At 39.5% G+C, this 16,520-nt stretch overlaps 1 protein-coding gene across 4 annotated transcripts in view; it reads left to right on the top strand.

The window, feature by feature from the left end:
• Window positions 1–16,520, top strand: part of mmel1 (membrane metallo-endopeptidase-like 1) — a 64,929-nt gene that overhangs the window by 24,835 nt on the left and 23,574 nt on the right. For all 4 annotated transcript variants that reach the window (XM_048615116.1, XM_048615114.1, XM_048615115.1 and 1 more), the window contains one exon: window positions 5,232–5,325. In XM_048615116.1, coding sequence (XP_048471073.1) covers window positions 5,232–5,325 — 94 coding nt within the window. The remainder of the gene's footprint in view (window positions 1–5,231; window positions 5,326–16,520) is intronic.

The raw sequence follows: 16,520 nt of genomic DNA, 5'->3' as shown, positions 1-16,520 counted from the left end.
ACCTCAAAAGGATGTTACCCACAAGCTATTGTCCCTAGACCATAAAAAAAATCACAATCATAGAGTTGTCAGGTTTTTGTCTGTATGAAGTTGGGCCCAATGACCATCAAGTTTCTCAGAAGTTAGTGGAAATGCTCAGCAGGTCTGGCAGCATCTGTGAAGGGAAATCAGAGTTAACATTTCAGGTCCAATGACCCTTCCTCAGAACTGATGGTAGCTAGGAAAAAGTTGATTTTTTTATGCAGCTTAGTAGCTCAGTTTGCAGTTTCTCAGCAGCTGTTATCATGGGTTTTGAGCTGGGAATCACACTACAGTGCCAAAGAGAGCCACCACATCTGACGCCTACAGAGTTCACAGGGCCAGCATGAAGGAACCTCATTTGCATGGGGTAGGCTAACAGACTAATTTTGGACACATCTATGGCAACTCCAATTCCCCTCAACCTGCAAGTGCACCCCCCCTCCAGCCCCAGCCCCAGCCCCAACCACCACCACCAATCCCATGGACATGATGGTGGGAAAGTGACATGTCACTCCCCCACGCCCCACCTTGTGAACAATTTCAAAGCCGGTGCTGCAATAGTTTTTCATGCATGTCAGAGGCACATTACATCCTTTACTTGTACAGTAATAATGGAGAGGTTTGCAAGAGTAGTTGATGAAACTGACAAATAAATGTTACACATGGGTTCCACAGTGAGTATTGCAATATGTTCATGGGTCAAGGTTTGAAAGTCCTGACACTTATTCACTATGCAGTTTACAAATCAGACACTCAGCATGGCAACTGCGTACATAATGCTAGTCAACCTTTATGTAGTCAGTACATATATTGGACGTATATAATCAGGAGAATTCAAATTCATAATAGAATGTTAATTTAGAATGATTTATGTTGGGCCACGTCAGTTGATACCTTACTTCAGGGATTGACTTTCAGTTGGAACTTAGGAAATTTCAGCAAAAGATCTTCAGCTCATTGAATGCTCTGCTCTTTCAGTGATCTTTAAGCATTCCCTGTATCTTCTCACTATGTCCCTAATCCAGTCGAACTCATGAATAGATTTTCCTTTGGCAGTTGTGCATTAGAAAATATTTTGAACACAATGGAAAAAGTTCCTTTGTTATTGAAGCAAATTGATAAATGCAGAAGGTGAAGACCTTCACAAAATTTTTACTTACACAAGAGGAAATTTTCCCCGCAATGTAATTGTAGCTCAAACTTCTCCCTACCATTTGCTAGGTATTTAATAGAACGAGAGCCACACTGCCATTTCATTGTTCTCTTAGCATGACATTCTGCTATCCATTATTTTATTGCTTACATCCAAACAAACGAGTTGGTGGCTTGGAAAAGACTAGTTGGCCCATTGTGCCTGCTCCCATATCATGATGGCTGCAACAGCTCCCTCTTGCAGCCACATAATTCCTGGAAGAAGGAAAAGCAGTGAGAAAAAAAATCTGAGGACCAATAAGGGGAAAATCTCTTAGAAAATTCCCTTCTGTCCCTTCAGGCCATCAAAACCAATCCAAGAGATTTCTTAAACCAGGTGTAATCTGAAAAGATACCACTACATCATGTGGTACTTGCCAATCGAAAACTGCGGGAAGTGCTGTAGATTCAGAATATAGAGAAGACTCAGATTGTTGCTTTGAAACAGTTTCATGCCAACAAAACAAAATGTCATTTCCCACGTTTAAGGAGGGAGGGAGGCAGAAGACTGACAACTATAGTCCGGTTAGCTTGATTTCGGTTATTTTTAAGTTTTTAGGTTCCATTATTAAGGATAAGGTTGTGGAGTACTTGGAAATTCCTGGTAAAAGAGGGCTGAGTCACCATGGCTTTGTCAAGGGAAAGTCTTGCCCGACAAATCTGTTGAATTCTTTGAAGAGGTAACAAGCAAGTTAGACAAAGGAGAACAAGTAGGCATGATCTTTTTGCAGCTCGAGAAGGCCTTTGACAAGGTGCCGCACAGGAGGCTGCGAAATAAGTTAAGAACTCCTGGTGTTAGCAGCAAGGTACTGGAATTGACAGAGGATTGCTGACTGACCAAAGGCAGAGAGTTCTTTTTCTGTATGGTAGCTTGTGAGTAGTAGAGTTCCTCAGGGGTCAATGTTGGGACCGCAACTATTTATGTTATAAATTAATGAGATGGACAGTGGAACTGAGCACACTGCTGCTCAGTTTTCAGATGACACAAAGGTGCAGGGACATGTAGTATTGAGGAAGCTGCCAAAAGACTTGGACAGGCTAGGAGAACGGGCACAAAGTGGCAAATGGAAATCAATATGGGAATGTGTGAAGTTATGCACTATGGTAGGAAGAATAGAGGCACAGACAATTTTCTAAATGGGGAAGGGCTTCAGAAATCTAAAGCACAAAAGGACTTGGGAATCCTAGATCAGGATTCTGCTAAGGTTAACATGCAGGTTCAATTGGCAGTTAGGAAGGTAAGTGCAATGTTAGCATTCATTTCAAGAGAATTAGGATGCAAGAGCTGAGACTGTATAAGGCTTTGGTCAGACCGTATTCAAAATGCTATGAGCAGTTTTGGGCCCTGTATCTAAGAAAGGATGTGCTGCTGGTTTGGCCACATCTGGAGTATTGTATCCAGTTCTGGTCGCCTCATTACAGGAAAGATGTGGAAGCGTTGGAAAAGGTGCGGAGGAGATTTACCAAGATGTTGCCTGGAATGGAGGGAAGGTCTTACGAGGAAAGGTTGAGAGAGCTAGGGCTTTTCTCTTTAGAACGACGAAGGATGAGAGGTGACTTGATAGAGGTGTACAAAATGATCAGAGGTATAGATAGAATGGACAGCCCAGAGACTTTTTCCTAGGGTGGAGGTAGCTGTTACGAGGGAGCATAGTTTTAAAGTGAGTGGAGGTAGATATAGGGGAGACGTCAGAGGTAGGTTCTTTACTCAGAGAGTGGTAGGGGCGTGGAATGCATTGCCGGAGAGGGTAGTGGAGTCGGCCTCATTAGGGGCATTTAAGCAGCTATTAGATAGGCATATGGATGATAGTATAAGGTAGGGGTGGAGGTTAGATAGACCTTAGGTTTAGGGTAAAAGTTCAGCTCAACATCGTGGGCCGAAGGGCCTGTACTGTGCTGTCCTGTTCTATGTTCTATGCTGTTGGAGGGAGTGCAGGGGAGATTTACAAAAAATCATCCTGGAGATGGAAGGCTTGTAATATGAGGAGCAGTTGAGAACTCTGGGTCTGGACACAATGGAGTTTAGAAGCATCAGATGGGATATGATTGAAACTTACAGAATACTAAGAGGAACAGATAGAGTGAATGTGGAGAAGTTGTCTCCACTAATTGGAGACACTAGGACCATGGCCACAACTTTAGAGTGAAGGGACGATCCTTTGGAACTGAGATGAGGAGGAGGAAATACTTCAGCCATAGGGTTTTGAACCTGTGACAGTCATTGAGTGCATTTAAGACAGACATAGATAGGTTCTTGATTAGTAAGGGGATCAAAGGTTACAGGGAGAAGGCAAGAGAATGGGGTTGAGAAACATATCAGCCATGATCAAATGGCAGAGGAGATCCATAGAGTCAGAGAATCATACAGCACAGAAACTGACCCTTTAGTCCAATTCTTCCATGGTGACCAAGTTTCCCAAACTAAACTAATCCTAGTTGCCTGGGTTTGGCCCATATCCCTCTACACCTTTCCTATTCATGTACCTGTCCAAATGATGTAACTGTACCTGCATCTGCCACTTCCTTTGGTAAGTCATTCCATGTACGATCCACCCTCTGTGAGAAAAAGTTGCCCTTCAGATCCATTTTAAATCTTTCTCCTCTCACCTTAAATTATGCCCTCTAGATTTGAACTCCCCTACCTGAGGGAAAAGGTACTAGTCACTTTATGTCCCTCATTATTTTATAAACCTCTATAAGGTCCCCCCTCAACCTCCTACGCTCCAGTGAAAAAAGTCCCAGGCTATCCAACTTCTTATAACTCAAACCCTCCAGTCCCAGTAACACCCTTGTAAATCTTTTCTGCATCCTCTTCAATTTAGTAATATCCTTCCTTTAGGCACGGCGACTAGAACTGTACACAGTACTCCAAAAGTGGCCTCACCAATGTCCTGTACAACTGCAGTAAAACGCTTCAACTCCTATATTCAGTGGTCTGATCAATGAAGGCAAACGTGCCAAATGTCGTCTTCATCAAATAAAAACCGAAAGAACTGCGGATGCTGTAAATCAGAAACAAAAACAGAAATTGCTGGAAAAGCTCAGCAGGTCTGCCAACGTATTTGGAGAAAAATCAGAGTTAACGTTTTGTGTCAAGTTCTGAGGAAGGGTCACTCGACCCAAAACATTAACTCCGATTTCTCTCCACAGATGCTGCCAGACCTGCTGAGCTTTTCCAGCAATTTCTGTTTTTGGTGCCTTCTTCACCACCCTGTGTACCTGTGACTCTAGTTTCAAGCAATTATACACCTGCACCCCTCAGTCTGTTTGTTCAGCAACACTCCCCAGGGACCTACCATTAATTGTATAAGTCCTACCCTTGTTTATCTTACCAAAATGCAACACCTTGTATTTATCCAAAATAAGCTCCATTTGTCACTCCTCAGCTAATTGGCCAATTGATCAAAATCTATTTGTAAACTTTGACAAGCTTCTTCACTGTCCACTATACCATCAATTTTGGTGTCATCCGCAAACTTACCAACCATGCTCCCTAAATTCTCATCCAAATTGTTTATATAAATGACAAACAACAGTGGACCCAGCAGCGATCCCTGTGGAACACTGCTGGTCACAGGCCTCCAGTCCAAAAAACAGTGCTCCACCTGGACCAAAAGGCCTAATTCTGCTCCTGTATGCTATGGTCTTAGAGAGGTCAATGGAGCCTCTTTGAACAGTTTAAGAGAATTGTTATCGTTGATGACCCAGAGACAAAAGAACTTCATGTAAACATGTTATTGTGTCTGTCACTAACGTTATACAGGTATATTCAATCCCTTCATGTAAGATGGTCTTGTCTGGACACTCTGCTGACCCCTAGTCTTTAAAGTATACCTCTCTGATTTTAGAATGGTTTTGGAACTCCTTTTCATATTTGGAGAGGCTCATCTTTTTAAAATGCTCAATCTTTCCTCCTACAATGCCTGGAAAAAGGTAAATGCAAAGGTATTTCAACAGCAATTTCTGTGCTTTGACTATATTGGACTTCAACTACTAATGTTATACTTATTTTGTTTTAGTACTCTTCAGAACTACCTAGCTTGGCAGCTGATCATAGATTGTGTTAGAAACTTAAGTCAGCGTTTTAAGGATGCCCAAGCCAACTACCGGAAGGTACACAACCGTTCAAAAACTTTGTTAGGCTTTGCTGAGTTATTATTTATCTGTATAATACTTGTATTTCTTAAAAATTTTTTTCTCATTTCTGTATGCCCTGATCATTGCAAAAGATATAGATTTTATTTGTGTGCACCTTGTAAATGAATTTCAAATATTATACTTTGTTTAGAGTTTATAAGAAATTAATGAGTTCATATTCTGCTAAGGTTTCTCCTGTCTCCCAACCTCCGATCCAAGCCCTCTGATCTACTACTAATTGCTCCACAAAGCCTTTCTGGACAACAGAGTCTGTACCCCACTCACATTTGTGTTAGATCTTCCAAAGTGAATTTGAGGGGTTGATTGACAACTGGAAGGGGAGATCATGTTTTGCAGTTGGAGCAGTATACTATCTGTGTGCACTGAAAGAGGCAGGCATGCAGAAATAAAATGTATGAGGCAAACAGAGTGGGATAAAGACAGAATGAGAGACACTAAGAGGTTTCACCCCTCTAGTAACAAGTTAATGGATTCATATAAAATGCAATAGAATTGATGTACACAATAGAAAAAGAAGTATTTGTTCCAATACGTCGAATAGAACAATTCAGAATTCAAGTGAAAACTTCTCTTCTTTGAATATTTCGCCATGTTTCTCCTTGAAGATGCAATGATCTCCACTTCAACCACAGAGGAAAAGTAATCCACTCTTGAAACAATCAGCTGCATAAAGTTTTTAACCTGTTTGTTAATCTGTTTAAATGCACACAAGGAAATATAGACAATTCCATTGACTAATGTGCTACAAGAGAAAACTTAAGTCCCACAGAAAGAAAATGTGTAAGAGCGAGCAACTGAAAGTGTGTCAGATAAGCACAGTAATTTCAATCAAAACAAAATCAATTTAAACATCAGAAACATACCACCCCCTTACAAATGTAGTCATCGAGCACATTTCAGCTTTTAATCATAATTAAGACATTTCCTCTGAGTCAAATATTGTGTTTGTTTTAACCTCTAGAGTGTTCAACTTTTAAATGTCACGTATTAACATGTGTTTTCACTAAACAGCACACCCCTGCCCCTCCTGATATTCAATACTTTCTGCAAAAGTGTCAAATATACAGGAATACTTTCTCATCTTTGACTTCCATCTCTATCATGACACATGATTTACCTGTTTGATGAACAGCTTCTCTCTGTTTGCTAGTTTATTTAGATATTACATCTCCACTCCTTCTCTCCTGACCTGCTATTTTTGAACTGACAGTCTTTCAGTATACACCTTATGATCTTTCAATTCATTGGGTATTGAGAGTATTCTGGTGTTTGGAACGGAGGCGAGTCATAGAGTCAAAGACCCAGACAGTACGAATACAGACCCTTTGGTCCAACCAGTCCATGCCGAGCATAATCTCAAATTAAACTAGTCCCACCTGCCTGTGCTTGGCCCATATCCCTCCAAATATTTCTTATTCATGTACTTATCCAAATGTCTTTTAAACATTGTAACTGTACCCACATCCACCACTTCCTCTGGATGTTCATTCCACACACAAACCACTCTGTGTAAAAAGGTTGCCCCTCGTTTCTTTTTTAAATCTTTCCCCTTTCACCTTAAAAATATTTCCTCTGGTCCTGAAATCCCCCACCATAGGGAAATGACACCTGCCATTCAACTTATCTCTACCCCTCGTAACTTAATAAAACTCTAATTTTTTTTTTACACAGAAGGTGATTCGTGTGTGGAATGAATTTCCTGAGGAAGTGTTGGATGTGGGTTTAAAAGGCATTTGGATAAGTACATGAATAGGAAAGATTTGGAGGGATATGGGCCAGGAGCAGGCAGACAGGACTAATTTAGATTGGAACTATGTTCGGCATGAACCAGTTGGACCGAAGGGTTTGTTTCCATGCTGTATGACTCTATGACTCTATAAGGTCACCTTTCAACCTCCAATGCTCCAGCAAAAAAAAGTCCCAGCCTTCCAGCCTCTCCTTATAAGTAAAACCCTCCATTCTTAGCAACATCCTAGTGACTCTCTTCTGAACTCTCTCCAGTCTAATAATATCCTCCATATAACAGGGTGACCAGAACTGGAACTGTACTCCAGAAGAGGCCTCACCAACATCCTGTACAACCTCAACATAATGTCCCAACTCCTATACTCCGAGATCTGAGCAATGAAGGCAAACATGCTAAACACCTTCTTAACCACCTTGTCTATATGTGATGCAAAATTCAAAGAATTATGTACCTGAAGCCCTAGATCTGTGTTCTACAACACTACCCAAAGCCCTACTTTTACTTGCATAAGCTCTACCATTGTTTGTTTTACCAAAGTGCAATGTCTTGCTTTTATCAAAATTAAACTCCATCTGCCAATCTTCAGTGCAGTGACCCAGTTGATGAAGATCTGTTTGTAACCTTAGCTAACCTTCTTCACTGTCTGGTGAGATGGAGAGGATTAATCTTTTTTGAAACTTTTTTTAAAACCTGTATCCGGTCACCAAGTCACCCTTTATTTACTTGCGCACAATACACTAGCTGTGGCCAGCTGGCTCGGAGTCAGCCCCCTGAAGTGAGGAGATTCTAAATCCCCTGTTAATATTGGTCAGCCAGGACTCCTTGATTGGCCCAGGTTAACAACACCAATCAAGGACCTCGTAGTCAAGGAGATCAACTTGGTTCCAGTCACTACGAAACAAATTACTGCTCCCCCAAATACAGATCGCACCTCCAATTTCTCAGTCCCGAGGTATGCAAACTCAAATGTGCATATCCCACACTTGACCTTGTCAATGATCAGGAGGTCTGACTTTCTTTACTCATTCACAGGATGTAGGCATCGCCAGCTAGCATTTATTGTGCTTCTCTAATTGCCCAGAAGATAGTTAAGAGTCAACCACCTTTAACATCTTGACTATGTAATTTTGACATTTTATTGGCTTTGTTGGTTGTTGGTTGTTGCTCTGCACTGGTGGCCACATTTAATGCTGAGTTTGTTAAGACTCAGTCAAGTTTCACTTCACCAATAGCCCATTGCAACACATTTTTATCTTTAAATGTGATTATTTACATTTAAATTACATTTGCCATTTATCTACTCACTTACGCATCTTAGCCATTTCGTTCTATAGTTTCTGTGTTGTCTCCTTCAATTCCATATCCAGCTCCTAGTCATCTACAAATTTATGATTTCGTATTGAATTTCAGAATTCAAGTCACTTATGTCAAGGAGAAATGGCAGTCACCAAGGATGTTTAATGTTTAGGAAAGATAGACAAAAGGGCAAAGGAGGTGGGGTTGTGTTGATAATAATGATGAGATCAGTACATTAGTAAAGAAGGATCTCAGATCAGAAGAACAATGTGTGCAATCCGCCTTAGTGGAGCTGAGAAACAGCAAGAGACAGCAGACATTCATTCAACTTATTAATAGGCCACCAAACAGTAGTGAGGGATATGGTATTAATTTTGTGATATGAGAAGCATGTGGCATGGGCAATACAGTAATCGTGGGTGACTTCAATGTGCATAGAGAGTGGGTAAACCAATTGAGCACTAAAGCTGTAGAAGACAAGTTTCTGGAAGGAGTTAGGGATTGCTTTATAGAGCAGTTTGTTGAGGAGCCAACAAGAAGACAGATTACTTTACTCATAATATTACATGTTGACAAAGGGCTAAATAAGGGCGGCACAGTGGCTCAGTGGTTAGGACTGCTGTCTCAGCACCAGGGACTCAGGTGTGATTCCAGCCTCAGACGACTGTGCAAACTCCACACAAACGTTCTCCACACAAATCTAACCTGCTTATCTTTGGACTGTGGGAGGAAACTGGAGCACTCAGTGGAAACCTATGCAGACATGGGGAGAACATGCAAATTCCACACACGCGGTCACACAAGGCTGGAATTGAATCCAGGTCCCTGGTGCTGTGAGGCAGCAGGGCTAACCAGTTAGGTACTGTGTCACCCCTGTTTGGAAAATACATTTAAAGGCATGTCTGTACTTAGGCAATGGATAGTATTTCAAGAGCTATTACATGACTACATTTCTACAAGATGTAAAAACTCTGAAAAAGGTCAGTCAATTTTGGCTGATAAAGAAAGTTAAGGATCATATTAGGTTAAAAGAAAAGATTTCTAAAGTTGTTGAAAACTGTAGTAAATATGAGGATTGGTAGGCCTTTAGAATACAGTCAAGGAGGACCAGGAAATTGATAAGGAAAGGAAGAAAAGAATATGAATGAATCTGGCAAAAACATAAAACTGGAGCTTCTCTAAGTATGTAAAAAGATGTTTTGCTGAGGTGAATATGGGTCCATTACAGGAGTCAGGAGAATTTATAATGAGAAATAGAGAAATGGCAGAGAAGCTGAATGATTACTTTGTGTCTGTTTTCACTGAGGAAGATAAAAGAAATGTCCTAGAGCTTGATTCAAGTGACTAGGAAGAATGATGGGTTGAAGGTAATTAGCATTAGTAAGAAGGTTATCCTGGAGAAATCAATGGGGCTGAAAGTTAATAAATCCCCAGGACTCAAATGCCTACATCCCAGAGTGATAAGGTCTCCCATAGTAGTTTGTTTAGCAAAATTAGAGATTGTGGGGTGGGAGGTAGTGTCTTGGCATTGATTAACGATTGTCTATTCGTCAGAAAATAGAGAGTAGGAACGAATGGGTCATCCTTGCATTGGCAAACTGTGACTAGTGGGGTACTGCAAGGATCAGAACTTGGGCCCTGGCTGTTCTCAACATATATGGATGATTTGATTGTGGGGCCGAATGAATTTTTTTCCAAATTTGCAGATGATATGAAACTAAGCAGGAATGTGTGTTGTGAGAAAGATGTAAAGAGGCTTCAGGAGGATTTCAATGGGCTTAGTGAATGGGCTAGAAAATGGTAGATGGAATACAATGTGGAAAAATATGAGGTTATCTATTTTGGTAAGATTAACATTTGCAGAGTATTTCTTAAATGGCAAGAGCTTAAAAAGTATAGATGCGCAAAGAATCCTAGGTGACACTGTTGAAAATTAGCTGCCAATTTAAGACTGAGATGAGGAGGAATTTCTTCTCTCAGAATGTTGTGATGGTTTGCTGGGAAAATGCAAGAAAGTGGGCTTGAGGAATGTCAAATCAGTTATGATCCTATTGAAAGATGAAGCAGGCACAAGGGGCTGAACGGCCCACTCCTGTTCCTATTTCTTCTGGCCTTATGGTCTAATCAAGTCATTGAAGGCTAAAATGTAGGTGCAGAAAGCTATTAGGAAGGCTATTGAGAAGTTAGCCATTTAGGACGTTGATGAAGAGAATTGTTTTTATTTAGAGGATTGCAAATCTTAATAATTCTCTGCTCAGTCTTCAAATATGTTTAAGGGTTGGACAAATTTCTGATTGCCAATGGAGTAAATAGTTGAGACAGAAGTGTTTTTAAAAGGCATTGAAGTGTTCGATCAGCCATAATTATAATAAATGATAGTGGAGACTTCATGGGCTGAATGGCATATTCCTGTTCCTAATCCAGATATTTTCCAGATTAACTTGTTCGTTACATGTTAATTATTCAATCAGAAACATAGGTGATTTACTGATGGTGGTTAATGGATGGAAAAGAAATTACCACAAGTCTTTTGGAAATGGGGAAAGAAATGTACAGTTGTGTGTAAGAGCAGTTCTGGACATAAAATAATAACAAAAAAAAAATCAACCTTTTCAGGCCCTCTCCATACCTTCCCCTCACCTTTGATAGTCTGCATTGCCATTACTGGGCTTTGCATGTAAATTAACCAATTGGAGAACACAGGTGATTTACTGGTGGTTAATAGATGTAAAAATACCACAAGTGATTTGGTGACAGGAAATAAAAATATTCAGTTGTGTGTAAGAGCAGTTCTGGATATAGATCAAAAGGGAAAATGTCAACCTGGTCAAAGATGTTATTATAGATGAGGGCGTCACTGTCTAGGCAGCATTTATTGTCCATCCCTAATTGCCCAGAGGGCAGTTAAGAGTCAACCACATTGCTGTGGGTCTGGAGTCACATGTAGGCCAGTCCAGGAAAGGATGGCAGTTTCCTTCCCTAAAGGACATTAGTGAACCAGATGGGTTTTTCCAACAATCAACAATGGATTCATGGTCATCATTAGATTCTAATTCCAGATATTTTATTATTGGATTCAAATTCCACCATCTGTCGTGGCACGATTTGAACCTGTGGGTCCCGAGAATGTTGTCCGGCCTCTAGATTAACAGTCCAGTGATAATACCACTAGGCCATTGCCTCCCACTGCAATAGGGACACTACCACTGCACCACAAGAACCTTATGTTCCTAATCCAAATCATTCATGTCAATTATAAACAGGAGTAATTCCAACTGAGCATTGACACACTCCACTCAGTAATCTCTCGACAAACTCCTTTAACAAGTACTCATTGTTGTCTACCCTGCAGCAAATTTATCTTTATCCATTTCCCAGGGTGTAACTTGAATCACCACAGTGTCTTGTTTCATTGAATGTCTTTCAAATCAAACTGTTGCTGAAGTTTGAAAATGGATATAAGCTGTAAGAACTCTGGGATCTATAGTCAAATTATATTGTCAGTTTGCTTACAGATATACCAAAGGCAAATCACTGATCAACTTTCCCGATCTCCACAAATCCAGCTGTTTTTTTTCCACGGCAAACAGTCTAGAATTGAAATAAATCAAAACAAAAGTTTCAGTATCCTAGAGATTGGTATTTATAATGTGAGAGCAATGCTAATTAAAAGCAATATATAATAAGTTCCTTGACTTCCCTCCTATGGTTTTTATCCACAAGGTATCCTGGACTATGGGCCTTGCCCCTTGACATAGTTTATGCTCATGCTTTCTTTCATTGAGGAAACTATCATAAAGTAGAAGGCAGAAGCATTCATGGAGATGGGCCCCTCATCATTTCTGGATCAGTGCCTTTAAAAAGCCTCTACTGCCCACTTAAATATTTAATTGGACCATAAAATGCTGGGTCACATTCCTGATACAAATTAAAAGTACATCCCAAGAGGTTCAAACAGTTCTGTCAGTGCAACAGCCACACCAGTATTAATAGCTGAAGTTTCTACCATCAATTAACATCATCACTGCTGGCTAGTTGGAGAAGTTAGCACTCAGCACCAACCTTGTGTTTCCGTCTGAATGATGCTGCAAAATTCATTTGTAGCAAATTTTAGCTTTAAGAATTCTTTGGCAAACAGTGTTCTTTTGTTACAAGCTTTAAAAGAAATTTCAAATTTATATTTTAAAGGCTTTAAGGGGCATGGGTAGTAAGCAGGAATACAGTATCAAAGATCAACCATGATCATATTGAATGGCAGACCACGCTTGAAGGGCTGAATGGCCTACTGCTGCTCCTTGTTTCTATGTTATTGTGTTAAGTTATTCATGGAATTTAGGGAGTTTGATTACAGATCAGAGATGAAGGAAAAATAAAGACTTTCATTCATATTCTGCTTTTCATGACCATCTAACTTTTCAAAGTGTTCACAGTCAATTCAGTGCCTTTAAGTTTCATCACTGGTAATGCAGGAAACACAATAGTCAGTCCGCACACAAATTGATTGAGGGATATTTCTTGGCCAGGACACTGGAGATACCTCCTCTAGTCTTCTTCAAAACAATACCTTGGGAATTTTTGGTGCGCATCTATTAGGGAAGGCTGGGCCTCAGTTTAACATGTCATCTGAAAAGTGGCACCTCTGCCAATGCAACATTTCCTCAATACTGTATTGAACAGTCAGCCTGGATTTGTGTGCTTAAATGCTGGAATTGATTTTGGACCAGGAACCTTGTGACTCTGAGATGCAGGTTCCACTAATTGAATCACAGCTGATACAATCATCACTGAATGGCAATGGAGGTTTGAAGGATAAAATAGCCTACACCTTGTCCTAGATGGGCATAACTAGCAAGGCCAACATTTGTGGTCAATTAAAATTTCCATGAACTGCTACAGTCCATGTGGTGAAGGTACTGCAACAAATAGGCACCAATAGTCAGGATTCTGGTCCACTGCTGATGAAAGTACAAGTAGGGATGATGTTTGAATTGGTGGGGTGCTTAAAAGTGAAGACCTTCCTGTTCTTATTTTCCCTGTCCTTTTCGGTACTGTAGTAGGAATTGCTACAGTACATCTGTGAAGTGCTGTTGAAGAAGCTTTCGTTTGTTGATGCATTGCAAATGGTGCATACTGCAGCCATGTTGGACCAGTGCTGTAGAGAATTTAAGGTGATGGGAGGCCAAACAATTAAGCAGACTGCCTTTTCCCGCATGATGTTTAGTTTCTTGAGCATTGTCGCAACTGAACCTTTCTAGACAAGTGGATATTCCTAACTTACACTTTACAGGTAATGGAAAAGCCTTGAGAATATCCAGCTCCTTATCCACTCAAGTAACTTTAGCATTTACATGAGGGTTCTAGTTGTTTCTGATCAATAGTTATGTTTTCCATGTTGCTAGAACACAGCAAAATAAATCATCTCTTGTAGGATAAACCCAAAAGAATAACTTACTGGGCAGCACATTTTCATAGTAATGATACGCCACATCAAAGCATTTTATTGCGAACAGCTCGTCATTCCGGATTAACTTGAAAAACTCAGTAACAGATGCAACAGATCAGCCAGTAATTATTAAGATACAAGACAAGTTGACATTTTCAGGACAATTCTATCAAAACACAACAGTAAAAGTTGTTGTCAGAGTCCGAATCCTTTTAAGAAGTTGTTATTACTCTGAAGACTTTTACAAATGTTTTTCTTGTGTATGTAAGGGTGCCCTGTTGCTTCATTAGACTTTCTGACTTTATAACTTCAATCAGAAAATGAAAAAGGAGACTAGAGGGCATTGTTAAACCTGTAGCCAAATAATTTAAGCTCCACCATGAGCTGCTTATTTACATGACCACAGGCAGTAGTAAATATTATTTGAAATATTGTGTAAGATATGTTTTTCTTGTCCAGAAACATTCAACCAGAAGTACATGTGAGTTTAATGCTGTTATTAATGTGTTTGGAAAAATACCAAATTGTGGCAAGAAAGAGACCCCTTGTATTTTGTATGTCACCACAAATTGCTAAATGATTTGTGTATGAGATTTTAATTTCTGCCATACTGTTCAATCTCAGAAGTCCAGAAAGAGAACAACTCAAAGTGTAGAATCCCATTTCTGATGGCAGAACATTGTTTCTAGAGTTAAAATATAACAACATGTTTTGTCATTTTGCTTTATTATTCTGTTCTCTTTCTCAATGCTTGTTTCTCTCTTTTTAATTTGACTCTAATTTATCCTTTCACCTCCTTTTTCCTTCCTGTTCTTTTCTCTGTCCTTAAATTTTGTTAGAAAACATGATAAACTATTAGCCCCATTATATGACAATGTTCCAGGTGCCCCATTGCTCCATTATCAGGTTGTGCTGCCAACAATTTGTGTTGAAAAATGGATGTCTGGGTTCTCAGCCAAATCTGCTGAATGTAGGCAACATAGCCATTCATCAGTTTGTTGAAACAGCTGTGCCCTTGAAGAGAACATTGTTCAAATGATATCTTTCTATCTCGGATCGATTTCAGCTACTCAATGTTTAATTATGCACGATCAAGCAGTATCAAATACTTGAAGATTCTGCGATTCTGATATTTTAAAGGGCTGGTTGATTGATCCTGTTACAGGACTGGAACCAAAGTATGTAAGAAAGTTATGGATTAATTAATTTTTGAAGTGTTTTCATACATGGCATGTGACTAATTGGTTCTGTACAGAATTTGCACGTGGTAAAATGGGCTTTGCAGTACCATAGACTGAAATGGAATTTACGGGGAACCTTTGGGTATAGGTCAAGGGACATTACTTGACATGGAGGTGAGGGGAGTTGTGAAGTGTAATGGCTATAGGACTCTTTTCTGTTTAACTGTTTTTATTATCATTGGAATGAATTGCAGAGCACTAGTACAGGTCATTTAAATTGTCTGCCACAACACCCAGTAGCTACCTCCACATTGTTTTTGGAGGTAACAAGCCTGATCCAAGTTAGCACCCATATTCCTGGAATAAAAATCCCACCTTAGCACGTTCCCTTCCTACTGTGGATGTGTCAAGTTGGGAAATTGACCAAATCCCAGTATTCATCTCTCAGATAAAAATGTACTTGTTTATAAGTCATTCCCGTATCTTTGGGCATTAGATTGAATTCTCATCAAAGTTATGAAAGAGGTAGATGTCCTGTGGAATTTGGAAACCAGTAATTATTTGTACTGGATGTAATACTTGGTGGTGTCAATATTTAAAGTATGGCATTTCCCTCATCCCTTTTTTATTGTAGATTTCAATCATTTGAAATAATGAGCTCAGTGACTACATTAAATGACTGGAAGGAGGAACATCATATGAAGTTTGATATCAATAACAACTATCCTTGGACTATAATAATTGCAATTTGTGCTGAAATATTTCAGAACATGTAAATAATTAAAGATTCCTCCAAACTGCACCTGTAATATTTCACATGAAGGAATGCTCAACTTGTATGTCTTCTGTTGTATTTGTTAAGGAAGACTAGAATACTGAATGAATTCTGCTTCAAATAGTAACATGGGATCTTCAATGTTATCCAAGTTCAGCCCTTGATAACACTTAAATAAAGCAAAGAAAACTGTGGATGCTGAAGATCTGAAATTAGAACAGAAATTGCTGGAAAACTCTAAGTCTAGCAGCATCTGTGAAGAGAAAATAGAATTAATGTTTCAAATCCAATGATCCTTCTTATGAATTTAGAATAATTTGGAATAATGATAATAATAATTTAGAATAATCACTATTATAAGATAATAGTGATTACAAGATAATAACCTCAATAAGTGATTAAGATAATGTCATAACTCAGGCAGTTTGAAGCTATTATCTAAATAAAGAGTGAGATCAACTTGTAACTCTGCTTTCTCTCCACACATGCTGCCAGATTGCTGAGTTTCTCCAGCATGTTCTGTACTTGTTAACACTTTGGTTTATTAGACAGTATTTTTGACAATGCCGCACTCTCTCGGTACTTCACTGGAGTGATGTAACCTTATGTAAACCTCTTAAATGCTTGAGCATTTCCAAATCCATAACATTCTGACTCAAAAACAAGCATGCTATCAAATAAGCTCTTTACAGACTCTACATACTTTAC

This window comes from Rhincodon typus, chromosome 31, assembly GCF_021869965.1.
Source record: "Rhincodon typus isolate 14 chromosome 31, sRhiTyp1.1, whole genome shotgun sequence".
In the NCBI taxonomy this organism is placed as follows: domain Eukaryota; kingdom Metazoa; phylum Chordata; class Chondrichthyes; order Orectolobiformes; family Rhincodontidae; genus Rhincodon; species Rhincodon typus.
This window is presented reverse-complemented; position numbering and strand designations above follow the sequence as displayed.